Raw genomic sequence first — 27191 nt, forward strand, 5'->3', positions numbered from 1 at the left:
GCCGCAGTCTAATGTGCAACTAATCCTGATTAACCCATTCATGAGTCCATTTTGTCCTGCTTCTGCTTTAATCTGTCTTTTTAAAAAAATGAAAATTCAAATGTGCATTTTATATCAAAGTACATATTTAAACATATATTCTATCTCAAGGTATGCCTTTATAAATGCATTTTACCCCAACATACATATTTTTAACTGCACTTCAGTCCATTTCTTGAATCAAGAACTACATCGCAAAATTCAGACAAGTGTGAAATCCAGAGGACATTTTACGCGCCAGTCGGCACATAAGTCTAGGAGGTCAGTTCACACCAGAAGTCACAGAAGTTGAATTCCTCAAGGTTTTTTTTTAAAAAAATTTAAATCTCTCCCCTTCTAAAGTCAATGGAAATATATGAGCAAGTAATCATGACAGTTAGTTGGAGGCATCCAAAATATGAGGACGGGGCACCAGGCAAGGAGTGTTATGGAGCTGGGCGATATATCAATATCCAACACCGGCTTGACGTTCACATTGTGATAATAGTTTCATAATATTTGAGCTGGCAATGTATCACAAATCGCAATGTGTGGAAGGGGTAGGCGATATCTGATTTTCAACATCATGATAACTCACCAGCTAAACACTGCAATTGTTATCAGCAGCTAAACCTCACAATATCACCAGCTAAACATTGCAATCTACTGTACCACAATGTCTGAAATAAGGATGGAACTAAACAGAGGTGGACAGGACAATGCCCTGGCAACTGCTGCTACTTAGGGATCTAAAATGGATAAATGACAATATTATCAATCATCACACACTGAGTTGCATCAACAGGCAAGCCAAAATGCATCCCAACAGGACTTTTGGTTTTGGGCTTGGCTACCAAATGGTGGTATTCAAAACAATCCAAAATACACAATCATGAGCTTACTTTACCTCCACCAAAAGAAAGAGAGAGGCCCAGCTGAAGGGTAAAAATGAAATTTCCAAGAACAGTGGCACACAGGCAAAACATGCCTTTGCATGTTCACTAGCAATGGTGCTAAGTGTTTAGTGGAAGTAACAGCAGTAAGCACTAAGGAAAAGCTGGCATGTTTGCTAGCTCATTATGATGAACACCATTTGTGAAATGGTGGAGAAGACGTTTCAGTGAAGTCTATTCATGAAAAGGGACCACAGGAGAGCAGAGAAAGAGAGCACTGATCCATGCACTCCAGTTGCAACTATACCATCCAGACACAAGCTCTATAATGCAACAGAAACCACTGGAATTTGTACATCCCTCTGAACCCTGTGCAACTGGCTCAACTGACACCCAAGAGCAGCATTAAAAGCTTTGTTACAGATGAACTCATGAAGGAATCAGAAATGGGGAACACAGAAAGGTTTTTATATGAATTGGAATAGTTTCATTCATTCATCTATCTATCATCTATCTATCTATCTATCTATCTATCTATCTATCTATCTATCTATCATCTATCTATCATCTATCTATCTATCTATCTATCTATCTATCTATCTATCATCTATCTATCATCTATCTATCTATCTATCATCTAAAAGCCTTCTAGATCTTTGAAGTCCCTCCTGCAGAACACCAAACACTAAGATCCAAAAAAATCATCATCCACTCCAAATCCCAAAATCTGGATTTCTTTCCTTTGGTCTGCCAAGATTTCCTACTCTGATGCTGCCTCAAACAGAGAGATTACAAACATGCACATTAATCACATAAAAATTGCATTAATAGCATGCATAATATAGTCTGGTGTGACCTTGTATTTATGCACAAGCCATGTGCAAAGTGATAAGGAATTGCAGGCAGGTAAGTGTTCAATTCCGGGAGAAAGGATGGAGTGTTCCATCCCTCTTTTGCTCCCAATAGAGAAACCAAATGGGCTGCCAGGGAAGCTGCTGCAGGAGGGACTGGTTCTCCTCTGCCAACCCCCAGCAGGCTAGTAAACTTTCTTTTCAGGCTAACAACCTTTGTGGGTGTATTTACAAGGTTGGTTTGGTGCACGGAAACTGGATGCATATTGAGCGGCTGCTGACAGAGAACAGATTTACCAAAAGCAGGATCTGGATTTGGGAATAGGTGGGAGAGAGCAAAAAGATTAAAAAGCGGGATGTGTTCCACATTCTTTGCAACCCGGACTGCACGGGGCTCTTCCAGGAGGAAAAATAATGAGCACCGGGTGCATAGTACAAGGCTGTCAAAGCAAGACAGAGAAGAAACAAAGGCCACGCCTGGCTCGCTTTACCGTCACTTTGTGCTGTCCTGTGAGATTGGGTGACTCGCAGAGAAGCTGGGTTTCAGAAACCGTAAGAGCACAGGGAGTGTCGCCAATTAGCACCGTGTAGTTTAGCCGGGAATTTCCAGGTGCTGGAGGAAGCAGGTTACGGCCCTTAAAAAAGAAACAAAAATAACACTGGGTTTACCAGCAGACCCTCAGCCTTCTAACCCACAAGGAGAGACATCTTTTCATTCAGTTCTGTTCTCTAGATCAGGGGGCAAAAGGAGCAATATCTCAAGCCACATTATGCAGCTTAAAAAGTGGTCCAAAAGCAGCCTCAAACTATCCTTAGTTGAACAGAAGTGACCAATGGGTGACAAAATGCTCAATAGGGGAGAGAATATTTGCTAACATTTGCATCACTTTCCCTGCCTTTTCCACTGTAACACAATCAATTTTTCTCCTCTCTACAGTCTTGCAGGAACAAGGTGTGAAGCCTACTGTAGCACACCATTAGTGTAAGGATTTCTTAGCTTAATGAAAAGAAACACCACTCAACGGATCCAAGAATATGTGACAAGTGTGCTCAAGACAATTTTAAGTTGAAGGGAGCAGACCAGCAAGGCTGGAGTCAACTCGTAAGTATTATAAGAGAGAAGAATTATAACGAGGATCTCCTGTTTCTCATTCTATGGCTTCATGCCTCTTCCTAGAATATAGTTTTCCTCTCCCTGTAATATTGGAAAAACTACCAGAATTTGGCAGTGCTTCTGCTGTAGAGACTGCCAAGTCTCTCCTTCCAAACAAATGTATAGATTGTGTGGGGTTTTTTTCAGTGCAGCTCATTTAACACCAAACAAAGATAGGTTGTGAAGACCACATTTGTGAGTAGAAAACTAGTTCCTTCTACTCCATCTGATTTCTCTTCCATGCTGTACTGGCAATGAAGGCTAGGAGTCAGCAGAAAGGTGTGAGTGGGGGGCGAGAATCATCCAATTATACCAAGAGTGGGGCAGAAGTAAGGACCCTAGTTATGCTAGGTGGGATAGCTTAGGCACAGCTGCAATAATGGGGCTGGGGGTAGCATTACCTTGAGGATGAGTGGAGAGCTTGGCTTGAGCTCCAGCATTCCAGAGGGGAGAGACTCAAACACAGGGTCTGGGTAATAGACAAAGCTGGTTTTGTTGATGATCAGCAAGGCCTGGACATTATCCATGACAAAACCAATTTCATCTGGGCGATCACCAAACTCTGGAGGACTCCGGACTGGGTTGTCAATGGAGGGAGCATAGCACACCATGGTGGTGTCGTTGTAGACCGTGCAGTTCTAGAAAGGAAGAAGCCACTAGATTTAACCCACTGCCTTTCGTTGGTTTCATCTGACTCAACACACACACACACACACACCAAGTTCAAGTATAATTAATTCCCAGAAGGTTGTCTGTACCTTTCCCCTTCACTGAGGTAGCAGCATAATAATACGTGGTGAGAAGTGCTGGCTTAGGTAGGAGGTTCAGACTGAAGACACTTTGACATCCTCCATCTATGCTAGGGATGGGAAACGTGTGGCCACCAGATGCGGCTAGACCACAACTTCCATCATCCCTGGCCATTGGCTATGCTGGTTGGGTCTGATGGGACTTGGAGTCTAACACCACATCTGGACAAAATAATTAGTGTGGGCAATCATGGCTGCCATGTGACTTCTAATTCCTTTTAAAAATGACTCCCTTAAGTCAAAGATTTACTTACATTCTCACTCTCAGCAGAGCCATACTTGGCTCGGATCCTGGGTTCTTTGATAGTGGCCAGATTGGTGCCTGTCACAGTCAACAGTGTACCACCACTAGAAAGCAAGCAAAAGTTGGGGTTAGACAAAAACTGCAGTGGGGTGGGCACAAGCAGCATGAACCAAACAAGGATGTCACTTCTACTCTGTTATTTTAAAAGCTGCATGGTCTCTCTTACCTTATGTTCAGGCTGGGGGAAACCAAACTACAAGATTAATTTTAGAGAGCAAGTGGTGAAAATGAGAAAGCTTTCTGGATTCCACTCATCTCCAGGGTGCACCCAACCAAGAAGCCCTACTGGCACACTTAGACCTTAAGCCAGTCTAAAAAGAATACTAGGACTACCAGCATCTTCTGTGCCAGACTACCACTTCTGCATTCGTGTTCAGAACAGCCAGGACTACAAGAGATGCATCGTACAACAGGAGCTGTTTTCTGTCTATTAGCTGTGCTTCTTTTGGGTCCCTTCCAATTCTACAATTCTATGAAGATGACAATGTAGGCTGTTTTTTAAGGCTAATATTTCCGAGGACCATTTCAAAGGGACATGACATTGGGAGATCCATAATAAGATCTTACAGCTGTTTTGAGAAAAAAGCAGCTACAGAGACCCTTGAAAAGGAGTCACGGCACTTGCTTGGAGGTGGGGGCTGACCCTTTACTCACATGTATTTTTTTTCAAATTGACCCCCCCAACCAAAAAAAGTTTATTTTTCTCCCTAGTAGAAAGCAATCACTCAGAAGGTAAAATGCTGCAGTGTTACCACTACTTCTAAGCACCATGACACCAATCTAATCCATCACCATCATAGTTCCTTTAACCTTGAAAATAAAGGAGACCCTCCTGACATCACAGATCTTCTTACATCACATCTAACTATGCTTTGCACATAGATGTCATCACTTACCATGTAGAGCACCACATAGACTTTAATCAAAATCACCAAAACAGAGGAAAAATATACAATTAGCAAGTGGTGTCAGACAGCACTGGCCTACTACTTTATGTCATACCAAACATCTCCTGCACTGGCCTAACCTATTGAACCAGGGCTTACTTTCTTCCCTACATAACTAGATCCTCTTTAAAATAACCATAATACACATTTTCAAACACACATTCAGTGGCATTAGCCGATAGCAAATTCCATTCTGAAAGAGTCATGCTCCTTCCATTTTTCATTTTGGACTTCCACATGGTGCCCAGTTGCAGAGGAAAATTTCCTGGGTCCTGCTTTGACTCTTTTGATCCTGGGCCTTAGATCACTAAAGTATACACTGCAAATAACAGGTAATTGCTGCTATAGCTCTTATGGTTGTTACATTTCATATTTCTACTATGGAAGAAAGTCAGCATCAGAATCAAAGTTCTACTGCTTCAGGAGCTTTACAAAACTCACCAGCACAGTTCTTATGTGTGGCTCATGGGAAGCACTGCAAGGCAAAGCAGCACCCCCCTCTATTGTTGTCAACTGAGTATAGGCAAAGTGTCATTTGCAGGGATGTGATTTAACTGGCTTAATGTTGGTATTAACCTCTGTTAAAGACTGCTAGCTGCCCAGAGTGGCTGGGGAAATCCAGCTAGACGGGCAGGGTATAAATAATAAAATAATAAAATTATTATTGTTACAGCTAAACACTGAGAATGAACATGAGAACAGTGTTTTATTCTCTACTGACAGGCCAGCACATAGCGTGCTATGCACGTCACACCACACCTCTTGCAGTGGGTTCTGGGAAGTGGGGTTCTGAGGAAATCATCCTGATTTCTGGCAGAGTGACTTAGCAAAACGCAAAGCTTTTCAAAGTACAGCAAAGCTGCTAATAAATGGATGAACAACCACCGATATTCCTAATATGCACATCCTTTTCTTTATTTTTATCCTGCAGATCCATTCCCTTCAGTGCTACCTGTTGATGCTCCATTCGGGGTCTATCTTCTGAATGGTGGGGTCATCAGTATAGAAATATGCCACCTCAGGGCTGCTAAGTATAGCCCGGTTTATATGGATGAGGATGGGAGACTCTCCAGAGCTTTGGCCAGGTGGTGTCCTGCACCGGATTTCAACAGCATTTCTCCTGTAAGACACAGAGAAATAGGGAAACAAAATCAACATCTTTAGCTATAGGAAGGGCCAACAAATATTCTTCCTGCTGCCATGCCATGCCACAATCTCAGCAACAAACTTGCTGGATACTCTGCCTGGGAATCAGTGTCAAGCTTTTTGATCTCTCTACCAACACTACATGGCAGCAAAAATTTGCCCCATTAAACAGATATGTGTAGTGCACCAATGCCTTCTCACCACAAGCACCATGGGACACAAACTGTATGTCTGATTCCCAAAGTTGCTCAGCTGAAGGGCAGACTGCTAATCTACAAAAGGGTAAAATAAGTCTACCTAGAGGTTTAGACATGACATTTCCTGTAAATTCTAGCAGGAGCTGAGGAGTGCCCAAGGACAGCTGAGCTATTGATTGCATCATGCAAATCCCATGTTGGCATAGCCCTGAGCTCATATATGAATAAAATATGGAAGAGAACCCAATGGAGCCTGCTCTGAAAGAATCCAGCCTTGCTCCCAGGCCATGGATCAGTCCAACTGTTCACATCTGACACAAAGGAATAAAGGAGTGAAGTGCCACCCTCTACATGTGGTACCCCATTTCTCCCTGATTCGGGGAAGTGATGCTAAAATTATCAGTTAACACAAAAAGAAAAATAAAGCAAAGGCAGCCGGCAGAGCCAGCGCAACTCCGGAGCGTTCCCCATCGTGCGGCTGCTGCAAACAGCAGCGATTAGAGCTGATAACCAGTAATTACTGCACGAAAATATTTAAAGAGCCGCTCCATTATCATCCCTAATCTAAAAATTATCCACTTCATGGCTCAGGGATTTGTGCTTTTTAGAGGGAAAAGAAATTCCACAGTCTTCGGTCTTTTTAACCCCAAAATAATAAAAAAATGTGCCTTGAAAAGAATTACACGGGAGTTTTTGCTTGGCTCCTTAAGACTGGTACCTTATTTTAGAGGACATACTCTCTCACACACACATCCTTGCATCCCCTTCGTTCACATTGCTCAGTGCGTTTGGAGCACTGCACTCCACAATGGTTTCCACCCATGAGAGGCTCACCTTGGAAAGGCGCACTGTTGCCCTCCAATGGTTACTGTGATGTCACTTCCTGCATCAAGGTGCTTTCCTTTTATGCTGATCCAGGTGCCCCCAGAGACAGGGCCCCGAGCTGGTGACACTTGCGAGAAAGTGGGAGTCTGTCAAAGGGAAACACAGCAAGTTCACAGAGTTCAGAAGGTGTCCTTGGTGCCCAGGAACAATAAAAGTGAATGCTGCAAGGGAAAATTCCTCTGACCTCAGCCATTTTGTGCACCACAGGGCCACAATACATTCTTTCATTCTACTGAACACCTCTTGATAATAAAAAGTGGGTCAGATAGTCAAGTGCATAGGTGGCCTTGCAAAATTTAGATAAATAAAACTATTATAGGAGGGAAGTGGGATTCAAAGTAAGGAAAGGTGATAGAGAAGACTATATCCTTACCACAAAGGTGAAGCTTTTCGGGGATATAGCCTTGTAGCTGGGGGAGCAGTCCCTGACACAAACTTCCACAGGGGCCTCTTGGATTTTGCTTGGGCTGGCTTCTCCAATCTCACAGACGATCCTAGGGAAGGCACAGTAAGTGATTGTGTAACATGTACGCAATGTCTCAGCAGAGCTGGCCTGCAGTTCTCAGGCCACCTGCTCAGGCCAAGAAGCCAGTTATTTCTGCTCTAATTTATAGTAAGGACAAGCACTTGTCGCCACATTTTCCTGGGCTGTTGCTGTTGCTTTTTAATTAAATGCCATTTCACAATTTCAGGAAGTGATTTCTCAGCACATATCAAATTGACTTTTGAACAATAGGCATATCAAAACTGCAAAATATATAAAATATTACGAGTGCTGTAACACTCAACTCAGCAGGAAATCAATTAAAATTTAACAAAATACAAAGAGAAACAGAAAAGAACCCCTGTTTTCCCTCCTCCCTTACTCCTATTGCAGTTGTGTTAATGCGCCGTCCATAAATTAAACAATGCGAAAAAAATCCTACACATTTCCAGCACACGTATTTGAAATCACTGCTATCTGCATATGAAAGGAAAGGCACCCACATGTTCATAAATTGATTTCTCTTATTAAATCCTCTTGCTTTTTGAACTTGCTCTGTAAATTTATACATGTTTTTAAATTGGAATAGCCTGAGTTGTTAAGACAGTAGAACAAAGAAGGATATACAGAGAGAAAAGGAAGTTATTGCTTCCAGCTGGCTAGCCAGAATTGATCAGCTTTAGATAGTGCAGATCTCCCAACACACATCAAGGACTTTGCTAAGAAGCCAGAAAATACATTCAGAATATCCAGAGTGGGACTTTTAGCTAATGCTAACTCTGCAAAAGAACCCACCACCACTAAGGATAGAAAGTTAAAATCTTCCAAAATCATAGCTTCAAGAAAGCCTATGAAAGACTGGAAGACTAACTCTTCCAGTCAGTCATGTAGAGCCATTCACCAAATATTTCTTACTAATGAAGTCAGATGAATCATTCTCATAAAATGTTGCAAAATACTGACATTTTGCCAGTATTTTGTGCAACCAAATACAGAAGCTATCTAGAAAGATTCATTAGGTCTTTCTAGCCACTCTTCCATCCATCTTTTTTCTCCAAACAACTCAATAGAGGTGCTCATTCACTTGTCATCCTATTTATTATCGTAACTTCTCCATATGGGGAGGTTAGGACAAGAGATACAGTAGTTACTCCTATGGTTACCCAGTGAGCTTCATAAGTAAGCAGGGAGCTGAACCCAGTCCCAGTTCAACTCTTATGGACTAGACCACACTGGTCCTTCACATCCCACGATGTGCTGGCAGCGACATTTAGACCACCTGGTCACAGTAGCCACCTGAACTTCCAGGAGTAATGCTGCATCTAAGAACACTCCCAAATAGTGAATCTGATTCTTCAGAGCTAATGCAACCCCACCTCAGACTGGTTGGACTCTCAGTCCTGAATCAGCTTCTCTACTGAACAATTGCACCTCTGTCTTATGTGGACTGAGGCCTTGTTAGTCCCCATCAAGTCCTTCACTGCATCCAGATGATGGTTTAAAATTTCCACCACTTCATCAGATTAGTTGAAAAGGAGAGATAGAGCTAGGTATCATCAGTGTATAGATGAGGCCGTACCCTGACAGCTTCATGTAGACAGTTTTAAAAAAGGAGGGGGTGAAAAAGAGCCACAAGCCAACAACCAAGAGGCTGAGCAACACATCCCCCAAGACTACCTTCTGAAATTCTTCCACAATAAAATAATGTTCCCAGTGCCTATACCAGCCAAGCATCCCAGGAATTCTCCATGGTATCAAATGCTGCAGAACCAACAGGGATAAACTCCCCAACCAGTTTCTGGCACAGATAATCCACCAATGCTGTTTTGGTCCCGAAACTAAGCCTGAAACCAGACTGGATAAGAAACAGATATGACCTCATCAACCCTAAGCAGCATCTTTAGCAAAAGCTTTTCTTTAGCAAAGCCTTGGCTTTTATCTTGGTCCAGCAAACCAGGGGACCAATATACTACTGAGATATTCCCACAGCTCATCCCTTCATTGCCAGCCCTCTTTTGGAGGTTACTCACTGCTCAGCGCTGATGTATTCGCTCTCGATGGGCATGCACGTCACTTTGCCAACCCACACACCCAAGCGTACGTCCTCAAACTTCAAGCCCAGGTTCTCTCCAGTGATGGTTAAGCGAGTACCGCCCTGCCGGGGGCCTGTTTCAGGTGTCAGCTAGGAAGAAACAAACCAGACTGTTATTGGATTCATTAGGCCATTGTCAACAGTTTGCTTACATGCCATAACAACTCAGCAGCTCACCCAACATTTATATATCTAGGGCTTATTTAAATATCTACAGCTCCATGCAGGTTAGAAAATAAATATATAATCAGGTAAACTAAAATGAAGATAGCAAATGCTTAAAACCCAGACAGGTGTTCTGAATAGGTTGCTGTCTTCCAAGCAGTGATAATAATCCACCTTTCCCACCTCAACCTGTTGACACAACATCCACTTCTCTGCTCCCCACAGTACTGCCACACAAACCAGGTATTGTTTTACACCAACTATTCACCACCTGCATGGTGGTAAGTACTTTGGTATTATTAAGGACAACCAGCGCAATATTTCAGCTTTGCCCTGAAGGACCGAGTCCCAGTCATTCCCTTCCAACCACAGCAACTAGAGAGAAGGCATCTGGGCTGTGCACACGGTGAAAATACATTTTACATTTCTGAAAAGCACCAGGAGTTTCATTGTGCTGGAGCACAGCAAAAAGAAAATAGCACCCATGCATCTATCCCCCTGTGACTAAGCTTCAGGACGCCTAAACCACATGTTTGGAATGGCTGGACTGTTGATTCTGCTAATATTCAAGCAGGTGGCTCCAAGGTATCACAATGGCTAATGTATGTAAGCTGTTGATTCGCTCTGGCTCACTCTGTAGGTATGGTGACATGAAAATGGAAATAGTAAAAGTTTTTCCCCGTAGCATGGCTTGCTCATGGTCTCAACAATGGACTAGCCTTCAGAATGGCACAGAACGTCCCACTTTTTTTTACTTTTTTTTTTGCATTCTGCATATCCTTGGCAAGGGCAGTGGACACTTGCAGAGAGGCTATTTTTCTTTCATGCTGTGAGTTAGCGGAGGGAACGTAATCTCTCCAGAGCCCTCCCCACCAAGGGAGACACCAGTTAACCCCTGTATAGTGGATCCTCTCTTCCCCTACCAACTCTGGTGTATCCCAGCATGTGAGGTTTCTGACAGCACCAGCTGGGGAGGGAGGGGAGCCCCAGTGAGCATGATATGCCTCATTTGTTAAGATGATTCCCAATAAAGCGGACAGGTGTGGCTTGACACACACTGCGTGATGACGGATGAGCAGTGTGGCACAGGCCCACCACTGCCACTAACAAGGCAATTATGGGCAATTTTACACCACATTTTGCTGGCCCCCTGGTGCTCAGCACACACCTGCAAGTGATAAGACGATTAATGGGCATGCAGGTGGGGAAAGCTCTGTGCTGGGTCACTGGCAACCCCAAGCCAAGGGAAGTGGGCTCCAGGAGAAAGAAGCCTCAGCAGAGTCATTGTCGATGCACTGAAATAGGCCTAGCAAAACCAACTGCAGATTGCTTACCTGACCAGTCAACATTAAAGCTACTGGTCCCACTGTTCCTGCTGGCTCTGCATACAGCCTAAACTTTCTAAACTGGTGGGAAGTAGCAACCATGCCTGAGAACACATCCCCTTTATTTGTTTAAATCTGCATCCTGCCAGCTTCCAAATGTTCAGAAAGGATCTCATGTTTAAAAATAGACCGAAGGCATCAAAATATCATCAAGACAAAGCCACTACAGGCCTCCCATTGCTGCTTCCAACAGAAAAGCCTTATATTATCTACAGATAATGCACAGGCTCTGGCAAACCTCCAGGAGCAGGGATTTCTATAATTATGAGGCAGCCACAAAGTTACCTCACTACACGCTCTTGCACAGATTGCTTTGTTAGGAAGGCACAGACTGTGTTGATTTTAACAGTAAAGATGTGTCATAAGATGGGAAAGAGATTTCTACGGCATGTGTGGGCCAAACTTCTTAGTTCTAAGCCAGTATCTTCTATTGTTGCTGGATACCTAGTAAGGCACCAATGGAGATCTTGAAACATAAACGTAATGAGAAGCAGCCCTCCAAAAATTCATGCCTGAGGCCGATAATCCAAATAGCAACTCTGCCACCACTACAGATGGTGGTAAAATATATTAATAAAATAGCTGGGGGTGGGGGCAGGAATGGCTGCCTTTTAATGTTACCCCAAACTATAATAATAATAATAATAATAATAATTTATTATTTATACCCCGCCCATCTGGCTGGGCCTCCCCAGCCACTCTGGGCGGCTTCCATAAAACCAAAAATACAGTAAAATCACACGTTAAAAACTTCCCTGAACAGGGCTGCCTTAAGATGTCTTCTGAATGTCAGGTAGTTGTTTATCGCTTTGACATCTGCTGGAAGGGCGTTCCACAGGGCGGGCGCCACTACCGAGAAGGCCCTCTGCCTGGTTCCCTGTAGCTTTGCTTCTCGCAATGAGGGAACCGCCAGAAGGCCCTCGGCGCTGGACCTCAGCGTCCGGGCAGAATGATGGGGGTGGAGACGCTCCTTCAGGTATACTGGACCGAGGCCGTTTAGGGCTTTAAAGGTCAGCACCAACACTTTGAATTGTGCTCGGAAACGTACTGGGAGCCAATGTAGGTCTTTCAAGACCGGTGTTATATGGTCTCGGCGGCCGCCCCCAGTCACCAGTCTAGCTGCCGCATTCTGGATTAGTTGTAGTTTCCGCGTCACCTTCAAAGGTAGCCCCACGTAGAGTGCATTGCAGTAGTCCAAGCGGGAGATAACCAGAGCATGCACCACTCTGGTGAGACAGTCCGCAGGCAGATAGGGTCTCAGCCTACGTACCAGATGGAGGTGGTAAACAGCTGCCCTGGACACAGATTTGACCTGTGCCTCCATGGACAGCTGTGAGTCCAAAATGACTCCCAGGCTGCGCACCTGATCCTTCAGGGGCACAGTTACCCCATTCAGGACCAGGGAATCCTCCACACCTGCCCGCCTCCTGTCCCCCAAAAACAGTACTTCTGTCTTGTGAGGATTCAACCTCAATCTATTAGCCGCCATCCATCCTCCAACCGCCTCCAGACACTCACGCAGGACCTTCACCGCCTTCACTGGTTCTGATTTAAAAGAGAGGTAGAGCTGGGTATCATCCGCATACTGATGAACACCCAGCCCAAACCTCCTGATGATCTCTCCCAGCGGCTGCATGTAAATGTTGAAAAGCATGGGGGAGAGGACAGAACCCTGAGGCACCCCACAAGTGAGAGCCCAGGGGTCTGAACACTCATCCCCCACCACCACTTTCTGAACACGGCCCAGGAGGAATGACAGTGCCCCCAGCTCCCAGCCCCTCAAGACGGTCCAGAAGGATGCTATGGTCGATGGTATCAAACGCCGCTGAGAGATCCAGCAGAACTAGGAAATAGCTCTCACCTTTGTCCCTAGCCCTAAACTATGCTGCTTCAGGCAGACAGCCTTACCATGTCTAACAATAGGGCCACAGACTTGAGTGAAAATACACAGCAGTCCTCCAGTCCCCATGCTATCTCATTGTGTATCAGGCACCTCTTCTGAATATTTGTCAAGGAGGGTAGCAGCATGCAGAGTGTGCTACAATAATTAGATGGCAAAAGGCTGCTCATGTATGATGCAACTTTTTTCTAGCTGGGGAGATCTCAGCCTCTGCAACACTACCCTCCTCCAGTAGCCACCCCTAGAAACAGGCAAAGTTTGTGTTAGGCCTGTACTCTCAGAATCACAGGTCCTCAGACACTCCTCGCCTCCAGAACGGGGCCCTTTCATTCTACAATATGGGCCATCATTTGGAGCAGACAGACTTGGTAGAGGGGAAGTAGCAAACCAACAGAGAGCTATTTCCTCCAGCCCCAGGGGGCAGTGCAAACGTAAAGAACATCTCCTTCAACATACCTGACCAAGGCATCAACATGAGTCATTAAAACATAACACTTTATTTTTCATTCTCCGACTCTTGCCTCACAAACACCATCCAAGCCTCATTAACAAAGCAGCAAAAGGAGGCTATGCTGGAGAATTACCAGCAGCCAAGGCACAAAGAGGTTGTAGCATGCCCAAAGCCAACTTGGATTAGGCATCCAAAGCCCACAAACCCTGGCTCCTTTCTCCGCTCCCTGACTTGCAGGCTGCTCCACGAGTTAACTTACAAGCAGGCCTAGGGCAATCACATGCTATGCCTCAGAATTTATACAACAGTCAAACCGATTTGAGCTTTGGGGGTTTGCTGCTCGCCTAAATTCAATCCAATCATCTGCTAAAGTCCTGGATCAGAACTCATTAAGGCAGCTGCTGCAGCAGGCAACCCAAGTCATTCTTTCCTAAATTGGGCTCCTCTGGGATACTTGGTGAGCCGTGGCTGTTTGTTTGGTATTGTTAAATTAGTGTTAAAGGCTGCCGTGGTATGTTAGATTTCCCCTCCACTGCAGCAAAACTGACAAGGGCCACACGTTTGGGGAGCAGCAACTCTGGGAAAAAGTTGACACTGCTTGACACACTGTGTGGGGAGGTCGCGGCTAAACAAGGCACTTGGGAACCAGAGCTGGCAGGGAAATCTGGCTCTTTCTTGAACCGTCTCCCCTTAAACACTCACACACAGAGTCACAGAAGCAGGCACTCTCCCACCCCAGCTCCATCCCTGACAAACAACAGCACTCTTTTGCTAATTGGTTTCAGAGCACAAACCCTTCAGATCTGCCAAATGAAGTGGACACAAGATATATCAGTGCCCAAAAGATGAGATAATGAATCATCAACTAACCGGTTTGGCCATTTGATCATTTCATTTCAGAACGGCCCTCCTGTGCCTGAATGCATACATTCTAGCTGAGAATGTACCACTTAAAACTGGAGCTTTGAAAGCACAAAGAAGCAACCTTCCATCTTCTTGTGCAGCAGCAAAACTTCTATTAGGAGTCTCTGAGATCAGGCTTTCAAAAGTGAAGCGATACTGACATCGGTAGCACAGCTACTTAGAATGATGGGTTTGCTTCCCAAGCTGTGTTAAGAAAGAAAGGCACTGCATTTGGGCTTGATTCTGGAAGATGCCAGGTTGATAAAAGACAAGTCTGGAAGATCTAATGGAGTACTGACTCACCACCGTAAAATTAAGGCTAAACTCGTTTATTTGGCATAGTATTATCGTTTTGAGGAGATAAGAACACTGTAAAGCCTTCTGCACAGTAACGGTGCTACAGAGATAGCAAAAGCAAAATGCAAGCTGATAAATTATTTCAGCAGGACACCCAATGGCTCTAGTCTTAACTCAAATGGTGCTCTTCTGGAACCCTTGGAGTAGAAGGAATCAGAGTGCCAAGCAGAAAGTTCTCCACCTGTTCCAGACTAATGACCCATACAGTTTAACATTTTCCAGGTGAAAAGGTTACATATTTTTTCCGTTGTACATGCTGTGCCCATCATTCGTTCCACTGCACTGAAGCTGATCTTATCGCAAAGGTAGCCAACGTGGCGCCCTTTTGGTGTTGTTTAGGTCCAACTCCCATTACTATTGGTTACACTGGTCAAGGCTAATGGGAGCTGGAGCCCAACAACATCTAGAAAGCACCAGGAAGTCATCAACAATTGTCTGGAGAAGCACCTACGAAGGCTGCATGGCCTTCAAGGCTTCAACCAGAGCAACAGTTGCAAAAAGCACCAATGTTAAGTCCCCAAACTTGGAATGCATGCATGGAAAGCCACACTACTTGATTTGCCCACACAGGGCTTACAATTAATGTGACAAGTTCTTAATTTAATTTTAATTATTTAATGATGCTGAGAGTATCATTAAAACCTAATGCTGGCAAGTGCTCAAAAATTGGCAGGTAAACAAGATATGCGTTATCAACACCATTTAGTAGCCTTGACACTACATAATGGTTTTAGGTTCACAAACCTCTTCATGACAGCCCCACACTTCACATAACAGGGTTCAGTCAGAATTGGTTCTTGAGAGCTTCATACCTTGCAATCAGGAGTCAGTGTGAATATCTTAAATCAGGATTTAGGATTCTAGTATCATACACTTGTCTAAAAGGAGCTGGTGACCCAGGAAGAGATGCAGTTCTTCACACAGTGAATACTTAAACTATGGAATGTGTTCCCACAGGAAGTAGTAATGGCCACTAACTTGGATGGCTTTAAAAGAGGTTCAGACACATTCATGGAGGACAAGGCTATCAATTGCTGTTAGTCACAATGGCTATATTCTCTCTGGTTATGCCCCTCTCTGTTTAGCTTCTCAATGTGAAATTTGGAGGGTAGAAACAAAGGAGGGACTTTCTGGTGGCAGCCGTTGACTAAAGAATACTCTCCCTAGGGTAGCTTGCCGGACACCGACATTGCTGCCTTTTTAGCATCAGGCTAAGACTTTACTATTCTCCCAGGTCTTTTAAGATCAGACTTTAAGTCCTGTGGCATATGGTGGCTTTAGCGCATGCATCTGATGGCTGTTTTAGTTCTGTGCTGTCTGTGGCATTTTATTGTGCTGGTTTTGTACTTTGCTTTTATGTCTCTTAATCTTACTGTGGGTTTTATTGTAGTGTGGTTTTATTGTTGTGTTTTCAATCTCTGCTTGCCACCTGGAGAATTTAGTTTATGAGTCATCTCATAAACACAACCCACAATCAAATAAATGCCTACTTACAACTCACCACCTTGCTGTAGTATTGTCAAAATGATATCCCTTGCTCTATCTTTTCCCTCCACCTCCCCTTTCTTTGTGTTCCTTCTTCTTCTTATTTTTTAAGTTTGGAAGCCAGATGGAAGGCTCCCCATCTCTCTCTCTCTCTCTTCTTCCCTCTCTCTTTAATTGATGAGAGCTGCTTTGGAAGAGACCATTTGTCTGAAAAGCGGTATAAAAATATAATAAAATAAATAGTATTTGGCCACTGTATTTGAAACATCCTGAGCACCCTAAAGCACTGTATAAATGCTAAGTACAATTCCACTGGAAATCTGTAATATAACTTACGTGATTTGAGACGGTAAGACTCCCCTGTCATTCCCCCACCTCCCATCTCCAGTGTTACAGTCATTACTTCTTTTTATAGAAGATGCAGACACTAATTAGGCAGGCTCTCTCCCATCAGTTTTTGTGGTGGGCTGGGGGCTTCCAAAGAGTAAAGGCCTTGGCAAACGCAGCGCAGGGCCCCACAATGCCAATCAGCAATAAGAAGCAACTAGCTTTGGGGAGTGCAAGAGGCACTACTCTAATTTCCAGCCTTCAACAGATAAGACACTGAAACCCAAATAGATGAGATACTGTGCTAAGACTCTGGTAATTAACACCACCAAGGCCTGCCTGGCTTGCAGTATATGGGTAAATAGAACATATCAAATAGAATTACCTGCCAATCCCTGCTAATGCACTTGGAGCCTGGCCCAACCAACATGTTAACATTAATATACACAATCTTATTAAATGAAGGTCATAGCAGCTGTCAAGAGAAGAGGGATGATAAACAACCAGTCTTAAGGAAGTGAAAAGATGGGTGGCTAAAAACTGTGAACACAACCGGGGTGGGGGGTGAGGAATCCACAACACACCAAACCTCATCTTCTTCCAGAATCCTATTTGCTAGGAATCCTGTGAAACAGGCCAGAATGGGAATCAAGCTTTCACTGTCAACACAGGAAAGAAAGAAAGTGGTATGCAAGCCAAAAAAATATACTCCTACTACTCTGCCTGTTGTAGTAAGTCGACAGAAAGTCATTCTAAGCAAAATTTCAATATGTATCATCAGTCCTGGAAACAAAGCCCTCTCATAATGCGGTGAATCTGAGCCCAACCCCTCTTTGGAATGCCTGTCTTCACCAGCACTGGCCAATGAACTTGCACAGGTCACAAGTGTCACCTGATATTATTCATCTCCATCCTATTTATGTCTTATTTAAAAGCGTACACTTTGCCTGATTTTCACAACATATATAACAATACCCATTAAGAGCAAAACGTTGACATCGAAAACCTAAGCCACAGTAACAGATTCCAAAACAACCATGCTTCTATAGATCAAGAATGGCGAAACAGTGACCACTGACCATGATGAGAGTTGTAATCCCAGCAATGCCTGGAGGGCCATGGTTTCCCCATCCCTGCTATAGATGGAGGAGAACAAGGAGAATCTGGAAGTGGGGGAAATGTCAATTGGGGTTAGGAACAGAAGACAGGATAGCTCCATCCAACTCTGACCACTGAACCACATTCCACTGATTCTCCATTACAATCACCACTGCATTGCCCCATCAGCGGCATATCACAGGAGACACTAATTCTGCTCGTTACTGTTCATTGAGCACTCACTGGTTGGTGGGAAGAAGAGGCTTCGCACCAGTTATTGGTGTCTGAAGAAAGAGTCAGGAGAATACTACATCTTGTATCATATGCTACAAGAACACTGCATATGCTGGTAGCTAGGCCAGCCATGCCTTAAAATACTTCAGAACTGCCCACTACCATGTACCCTCCACCATAGGCGATTTCCTATTCAGCACTGAGGATAAAGGAGAAGAAGAACCCCCCGCCCGCTTACCCTTCACAAGCATACCTTAATGATTTTGGGGTCCGCACAGCGGCTATTGCCATTGCTGGCATGCATCCAGCTGCTCTCAGAGGCTGGGCAATGTTGGCGCAGGGAACATCGCTTTTCTGACACACACCAGCCACACTCGAAGCGTGGATCTGCCTTGAGGCACAGCCCACAGCTTTCGCGCAGAGCTGAGCACTTGTATAGGTGAGCTGCAAGAAGAAAACACAAATCCCTGCTTACATTCAAAAAGAAGTTGGGGAGTGGGGTGGAGACAGAACTGCTACAGATTCCCCCTCTGATGGGTAATTGTTGACAATGCCCACTAAAGGACCTCAGGGTCTACCACTTTCCATATGCTTTGTCGCATCAGGCCAGTTTTGACAGTATTCACTGCCTATATAGTTTTCAGCTTTCACTACTGAATACAGCCAGCAAGGGATTTGTTTATGATGCAAATGCCTATCCAATAATGAAGGGATAACCCAGTGGTGCCCTCCACATACTGCTGGACTACAACTCTCATCATCCCTAGCCTATGGCTATAGTGGCTGGGGATGCTGGGAATTGCAATCTGCCAACATATGAAAGGCACAACATTGCCTTTCCCTGTGCTAGGATCTCCGCTGAAAACCAAAATCAGGGTCACAAATTTCAAGTGGTTTGAACTGGCATAGTTGTCACGGCTTCCGCAAATAACTCTGAGGTTTACGATTTTGTGAGAATGTTGTGAATTTATTTGCAGTGTGTGTGTATGTGTGAAATAATCTTTGCCCATTACAGAACTAACCTAACTATCATGTCCTAAGTTCCTTGCAGCGGGAGCCAGGATCGTAAAGCAGCCTTCAAAGTGATTTCATTTTATGTCTAGGAAGTGAACGTGCATTTAAGTCTCAAACAAGTTATTGAATGGCTGGGCATGTTTATAAGGACAGCACACTACCGAGAAAATGTTTCGGAGCAAGTACACCGCGTTTGGAGGGTCAAGGCGCTTTGATAGGCAGGAGAGAAACCAGTAATCCCCAGACCACCACTTCTAACTTTGCTCTGTGTTAGAAAGCTTGTTTGCTCAGGCTAGCATAATATTTGATTTTACACCTGTAGGGGTGCACTGGTGTCAATCTGGCCCTGAGGTGGATGGCTCAGAAGTGGAATGCAGAAGCAGTTCATTGCAGGGAACTCCTGCTGTATCTTGCTAAGGGTGCTCCACCCCACCCAACTTCATCAGCTTACCCTGGATGTTCTGGGGATTGTCAATGATGAAGTTCCCATTCCATACCACGGAAAGGTTCACCGGGAGGTCACTGATGCCATTCCCTTCATAGGAATACTGCCAGAGGAAACACAAGAGAAAAGAGTCCATTAGGCACCCTCAGACAGAAAGAAACAGATATACATCAGGAATCAGACCACAGACCACAGGGGAGCTTTGCATTCTTCTGGCTCGTTCTAAGTGTACCCATCTGGATCTGTGGTTGCCAGGGATGATGACACGTCCCAAGCAAGACACTCTAGTCAAATACAAAGTCTCCAATATCCAGGGGCCTCCCCCTCTCCAAAAGCAGCACTTACATTTCCAGCTCCCAGCTGCTTCCTAGAATTCTGCCAGACGGAAGGCCTTTTCTGAGGAAAAGGAATTTGAGTCTGGAATCCAATGTACCTCAAGAACCCCCCCCCCCCTGCAAATCTTCTTACTTGCACAGACAATATTGCAAGAGTTTGGATATGCTTTCGTATAGCTCTTCTGCCTCTCCTATAGCTAGCAGAAACAGAATCACTGGTGGGAAATAAGCAAATCTATTTGAAGTCACGTCATGTGCATAATTTATTTGCATTACAGACTCCAGCTTCTCTTGGCACAGGAATTAGATTACCTGGGTGAAGAATTTGTACTTCTTTTTTTAAAAAAGCACTGCTGGCATACACTCACTGTGGACTAAGTGGCTTTCAGAGACCCTCCAATAGTGTACAGCCCTTGTACAATATTGTCACTTTGGCGATATATAATAAAAACTAAACATTCTAATCATTTGATTCTGATTAACATTCAGCGTTCATGTTGAACCTGCTCCTCCGATGAAAGGAGGAGGATTTTCTGGTGAACTGTACAAACTGAGTGACAGTGATATCTCAAACTAAGCAGCAGCTGGAGTCATCACTCTCTGCTCTCCAGAGCTGGCAACATTAGATTCTGCCTTCCTAGGGTCTAAGGAAATAAAGCTCCCACACAGAAAACGAAAAAGCAAGAGCCTAAAGCGGACAATAGCTCTGTGAGGGCAGGGTTGTAGAGGCAGACAAATTTGGGGTTATATCTTCATCAAGCAGCCCCACGAGCCCTTGTCCCTCCCACCCAGTGGAAAGATACACCCAATCTCTAGCCCAAGCCAAACTTCTGGCAGCCCCATCAATATTCCCTCCACAGTGCCTGCGCGCATGTGGAGGCTTAATCGATACAGAGACAGGAAGGCAGTCGGAACCTTCCCTGACAGCTAATGACCTCCTTCGGCGAGAGATTCTCCGCTTCTCTCCGGAGAAAATGACAGGCGTGTCAGGAGAGATTAAATGAAAGATTCATGGCTTGCTGGAGTTTGTTAGGGAGCTATGGACACTGGAGAATCAGCTCTCCCTGTGCCTTGGATCCTTCCCCCCTCCCACTCCACCCCACCCACCTACCCTCAGCCCATGGCACTGAGTCTGCCTTGATGAGGACGCAGAGAAGTGAAAGATGAAGGCAGTGCATATGGTCCCCTCCCCTCCCCGCATATCCGTGCCCCCAAGCACCCTTTCTCCACATCCTCCTGCCACTCAAAGAAGGTAGAAGCTTCCACGCCTCAGCTCCTTCAAAGCCTATTTTGTGCTTAATTCAGTGATAAGTGCAAAGAAACAGAAGGGACTCTGGTTTTGCATTTTTGATTGAATGCTTTACAGTGTAAAGCGCTCAGGTGAAAGTACAGAACTAGCGTAAGAAACCCACCAGAGAAAGGCCGAGCTCCTGAGAAAAGACCAGGGTGTTTCTCATAGGACAACCAATCGCAAAATAATCCCATTACAAACAGTAGGGCATAACTACTTTACAGATTATATGTTTACACCATGCTCCTTCAATTTCAAAGAGTGCTACATAGGCGATACTGTATATATTAAGACATTCACTGTATAGAAGTATGGTCTAATCAGTAAAATTCAGCTCCCCTAAGGTGTTGAACATGACAGTCTATCCTGCACAATAATTTTGAAGGAGAAAATAAGCGTATCAGCCAAAGTTCCCATTCAGGAACTAATTTATTTAATATGCTTTTATACCATCCTTCAATAAAAAGTCCCAAGGCAAATGATGGTGTATTTGTCATTTCCCTAAGTTTTGACTTACAAAAACATTTCAAAACAACGATAAAAACAAAATTCAACCTAGAATGCTCACAATAATATGTATTAATATGCACTTTGCATTTTAAAAAGGTAATTATTATTTTTGAATTTTTTAAAAATGTAACTTTTTGAAAAAAAGTTGGGTTAAAAAAAATGGACTGATGACACAACTGAGCAAAACTTCTGCTCAGACAAGGGAGTGCCTTCTTCAAAATGATGCTTTTGCACAAGCCATCAATGTTATTCCAAGATCTATGCAAAAGTCCACTGTTCATTTAATGTTCTAAACAAACTGAGCCCTTCCTTCCCCAGCTCCTTGAACTGTGTGCATGTACATCCAGAGAGATGATTTTCAAAGCATCAAACTGCACTTCAGACAAGTTTGCTCTGGATCGTGGAAGGATTCAAATGTACTAGGATGTATCCAGCTAAGCTCTAGTAAGATTGACCCATAGAAATTTGTACACCTAAGCTAGTCATGTTTGTTCATTTTAAGGGTTAGATCTGAGTATGCCTAACGTTGGATACAACCCAGCATTACCTGTGTTTTATCTCCTGGAGACAGTTACTTCATGAGCATCATGACTGGCTATAACCATGATATACTATGACTTAGTATATCAAACAAAAAGTTCACTGCCAGGTCCAGCAATTTAATTTACATCATTGACTGTGAATGTTCAGTACATAGGTGAAATGATAACTGAAGGAAACCAGCTGTTAAACTGGGGAAGCACCTCTAGAAGAAAATTACATGTTTGTGTATGTACACATATACGTATAGGAGACTCTCCAGGAGTTTGAAATATGATTTATTTCAGGACTGACATGTTTGGGAAGAAAGCTTTGCTCAGGGGCACAGTTTTATAAGCAATTTTCACCAAATGCATGAGGACTCTTACTACTGCAAAACACTGCTAAAAATGTGCCCCCAAGGATGGATTTGTTCCGAAACACATTGGGCCTGGAATGAACATTATTTCAAACACCTGGAGTCCCTCCTCTCTTATTTTCCATCTTAAAAACAGCAACTGATGCACACAAATGCTTTAGGATTTCACACAGCCAGTCTGGGGGGGGGGGGATGCAACAACCAATGGGAAAACACTTCCATTCAGATAGCCACACCCCCTCTCTGATTTATCCATTATTGCAATGGCAATGCCACCCGATCCAAGAACACTGGAAACAAGGGAAAAAATTCTGGCCCAGTGGACTTGAATTCACAGCTGGGCAACTGAGGAAGGCAGGAGGAGAAATGTTCTGTTCTAAAAAAGTAATCTGTTAGTCACTGTTTATATTTACATCTGTACCTATATAAACATATACCCAGTACATTCCAAGCAACTTCACACAAATTCCAGAAAAAGAAATTATACAAATGGGCTGGGCAGCGCCGAAACAAGCAGAAGTTCAGATAAATGGGGGTACAGCTACTGTAAGCTCACATCAATAAGGCCTTTACGCAGTACAGGAGTTAAATATGGTTCACTAGAAGATAACTGACATTCAGATAATATGGATGAGGGAAGAGTTTCTGTGTACCTTTTCCCCTCCCATTCCTTTGTAGCTGTGTCCCACTAAGATTGGCTGAAGAGACCCACTGCAGAAATAACCCAAGAAGTCAGGCAGATTTACATTAAGGAGAAGCACCCATCATTCGGTAAGTGGGAAGTGGGGGGGAGGGGCGGCAGAGAAGGATTTAGCTGTGACGAGCAGCGTGGCAAAGTAAGTGAAATTGGCATTTTCAATTTGTACTCTGACATGTCTCATTTGGGGCACTGGCATCTCAGGAAGGCATACAGCCTGCAGCTGTCCGAAACACTTATTTGCATTTCTCTGCCCTGGCTCCTTTTGGAAATGAGTTACTTCTGATTTGGGTGTGGAGTAGGGGGAAGCGGGGAGAGATTATTTAACCCTCCAGGTGCCTGCATTGAGAAAAGAAACTCACATGTAGGAGAGAGGTGCATTTCTGCTTCAGTAAGTAAGCAAGATTTGTGGGAGATTGGAAACAACATGTTGCACAGGTTTTGACTGAGTCAAAATGAAACTTCACACTATGAGCCAATAATTTATCAAGACAAAAGTCTCCCACAACCACTGTGCACAATACTGATTCCCACATAAATGACCCCAAAGATTGTTAGGTAACTGATCCAGTTCATGCTTTAAAATATATATATATATATCTGAAATGCTTATACCCCGCTTTTCCTCATATAGTTCAAGGAAGCTTGCAAAAACAAAAGACTATATTAAAAGCAGCATAAATTAATAAAACAACTTTGTTCTATCTTTAACAATATTAATATTTTATCTGCTCTGCTGCGGCTTCACGTTAATGTTTAATTGCTGTGATTGTTTTATTGTATTTTAATTCTTCATCATCATCATCATCATCATCATCATCATCATCATCATCATCACTATTTGCCCTCTGAAATAAGCAGCACTACACTTTTCTTTCCCTGCCATCATTATCTGGCAAGAGAGTGGGTTGTGGGAGAGAGTTGAACCCACGACAATCTTCAAAATCCAGATCTCACTCTCATTGTTCTGCCAAAGACTGTGGAACATCAGAACCCAGATAGCACAATATTGCTACAAGTAGTTCAAGAGTCCCACTTATCTAGAACTCTGGAAACATTTCCTGATAGTGTTCTACTTCTGCCTTGTAAACAACACCATTAAAGCAATCCATTGCAGGGGTAGAAAGAGGAAGCTCAGTTACATCCTGTAGAATGTACTGGAGAAGAAACCCAAGATAGCTTATGCACAGAAAACTAGAGCTAGGGTGGAATCCTGACCTCTCATTTTCTGTGTGCAGTGTGGAAGGGGAGTCAGTAATATGAGCCTTTACCTGCTGTCTCGATATACCATAGGATCTACCATCTCATCTGCTATTTTGGAGAACTAAGCCCTAATCATTGCAAAGAAGACGAGTGGCTTGCTTAAAACACACCCACCATGTTTGTGCACATTAAAGAACATGCTAAAAGAGATTCACTTGTCTCTTTCAATTCTTCCATGGACAGAAAGAAGGACAGAGGGGCACATCTGGGGGGCGGAAAAGAACTAGGAATCTGTCTGCCTTCACAGTTGCCAGTCTCTCCATGACTCAACCGGAGGAAGAACAAGCCAGATTTTGGGTCTTGCCAACAACAGCCTGAACTATTCCTGGATTTCCTAACACTGTGTATAGGAAGGGAGCCCGACATGCATCCCAAGAGCCAGAGAGGAAGCCAGGGAAGGTGGGTGTTTTGGAGGAGACAGAGCAGAAAGCAGCCAACAAGCTCGAGCTTTGGCCAGGAGTCTGACACCACATGCTCGAGTTACACAGACAAAGCCAAACACTTACTCGTGCTTCTACTTTGTTTTTATTTTCTATGCCATTTGATATTTTTAACCCTCTTAAAGGCACATACAGAAAATCTCACCCTTTATTCAAAGTATATGCAAAGTATATACCCCATAGTATTGTGGCCATAATTGTTGACGCAGGTAAGAATCTTCATGCTGATATGTATTGAGACTGAAAGGTATGTGTGTGTTTGTGTCACTTGTTCTCTTTACTTAACAACCCAGATTGTAAATGTTCTACAATATACAGTGGTACCTCGGGTTAAGTACTTAATTCGTTCTGGAGGTCCGTTCTTAACCTGAAACTGTTCTTAACCTGAAGGACCACTTTAGTTAATGGGGCCTCCTGCTGCTGCTGTGCCGCTGGAGCACAATTTCTGTTCTCATCCTGAAGCAAGGTTCTTAACCCGAGGTACTATTTCTGGGTTAGCGGAGTCTGTAACCTGAAGCATCTATAACCTGAAGCGTATGTAACCCAAGGTACCACTGTATAACAAGGGTCTGGTGCATTTATTTGCAAGTTACTCTCACCAAAATCAAAGCAGCTTATTTCCAAATAAACATACAATGAGGTAAGGCTGGCTATAAAAATAGTAATAATGCTTGCTGATTTGTTGTCTTAGTAGTAGCATGATGCCAATGCTCTTATTTTCTCTCCATCTGAATGTTTATAAATACACATTTCTAGAGATATTTTATTGGTTGAGTTAAGAGTTATGACAAAGTGCTACCTGGATTGGCCTTTCAGATTTCTGCCGTGCTACACTATACATAGACAAAATAACATCTCTGGAATAGCAGGACATAACAGGAGTAGAAGCCATTGAGGTGTTCTCCAAATGTTCAGTGACAATTCCCATTAGCTCCAACAATTAAGGCCAGTGGTCAGGGATGATGGGATTGTAGTTCACAAACAACTGAAGGGTACCATGTTGGCTACCCAATTTTCTTGACTTTGGGGGACAGTCACCCCAATACATATATGACCATCCCCACAAACAAATCTAGTTTCTAGTGGAAACGGCTGGCAATAAATCACCATTAACTAATGAGAATGAATATCTATACATCTGAGTGAAAATGACTAATGCTGGTTTTTCTCAAGTTAACAGTACTACCTGTTACTTCAGACCTAATAGTTGAACTGTTGGTACATATACACTATCAAGCTTCCCTGCTTGGTGGTCCAACGCAAGTGTCAGTCTTCTGCTCTGTTTCTTCTTGAAGAATTTACTAAGCATATTATCAAAATCAGGATCTAAAAGGAATCAACTGGAAGATATGAATAATCCAAACTCTCATAAATTGCATCTGGTGGCAAGTGCCTTAAGGGGGCGGGGTGGGGGTAGAGAGGTATTGTATTCATAGATGAGTGCATCTTTCGAAAGCACCAAGAAGAAGAGCATTTAACCAGACTAGCCTGAATTTGACGCTCTGTGTGCCATTCTCCTACAACAAAAGCTCCTGCACTTGTCTTGCTGATTTGCCAGTCGTGATTGCTACAGATCCCTGACCTCAAGACTTGGCCGCACTCCAATTATTTTCATTTAAGCTGTATTTATTTGTTGTTGACAGATACCCAGATGGATCCTGTGCATGCCTTGAAAGCTCAAAAAGGATTTGTTTTACTTTCCGTAATACATATATTTAGATTACAACACTCTGCAATTACGCACCACAGAAATTTACACAGTAACTAATCAACACTCCCACCTGCCCTCTCGCAGCCTTCATTGGAGAATGTGAGAAGCAAATTTATTTTATAATCCTCATTTTACACACGAGGGAGTTGCAACAACAATAACAATATACGCAAAGTGAGCGGTCCAAACACAGGCCTTTGTCACAACGAACACTGAGATGTGCATGGATTTCTGCTCTGTGTGCTCACAACAGGCCATTTTGCCTCAACTGAAAGAATCAGCTGTAAAAGCAGGACAAGCCACCTTCAGTGCAATTATTTTATATAAAATGGGTTTCCAAGAAGTAGCCTGAAGAAGGCTGGGTAATCATATAGCAGTGGCTTGTCTTATTTTCATCTGCTAAAATGAATTAAATGGGGGGGGGGGGTATCTCAAATAACTTTCTTGGCATTGTTTTTCTCTTCATTAAATTGCTGAAATGGCCAAAAGTGTGCAATGGTCAG

The 27191-nt window shown here is 43.6% G+C and overlaps 1 protein-coding gene across 4 annotated transcripts in view; it reads right to left on the reverse strand.

The window, feature by feature from the left end:
- The window catches only part of PLXNA1 (plexin A1), a 300048-nt gene that overhangs the window by 53371 nt on the left and 219486 nt on the right, over positions 1 to 27191 (reverse strand). For all 4 annotated transcript variants that reach the window (XM_081183934.1, XM_081183932.1, XM_081183935.1 and 1 more), the window contains exons 11-19: positions 19550 to 19646; positions 18338 to 18528; positions 9718 to 9869; positions 7577 to 7697; positions 7153 to 7289; positions 5928 to 6095; positions 3979 to 4072; positions 3317 to 3553; positions 2254 to 2397 (exon numbers count right to left, since the gene is read on the reverse strand). In XM_081183934.1, the coding sequence (XP_081040060.1) occupies positions 2254 to 2397; positions 3317 to 3553; positions 3979 to 4072; positions 5928 to 6095; positions 7153 to 7289; positions 7577 to 7697; positions 9718 to 9869; positions 18338 to 18528; positions 19550 to 19646 (1341 nt within the window). The remainder of the gene's footprint in view (positions 1 to 2253; positions 2398 to 3316; positions 3554 to 3978; positions 4073 to 5927; positions 6096 to 7152; positions 7290 to 7576; positions 7698 to 9717; positions 9870 to 18337; positions 18529 to 19549; positions 19647 to 27191) is intronic.

The sequence above is a fragment of the Podarcis bocagei genome (genome assembly GCF_964188305.1).
Source record: "Podarcis bocagei genome assembly, chromosome: 2".
Lineage (NCBI taxonomy): Eukaryota > Metazoa > Chordata > Lepidosauria > Squamata > Lacertidae > Podarcis > Podarcis bocagei.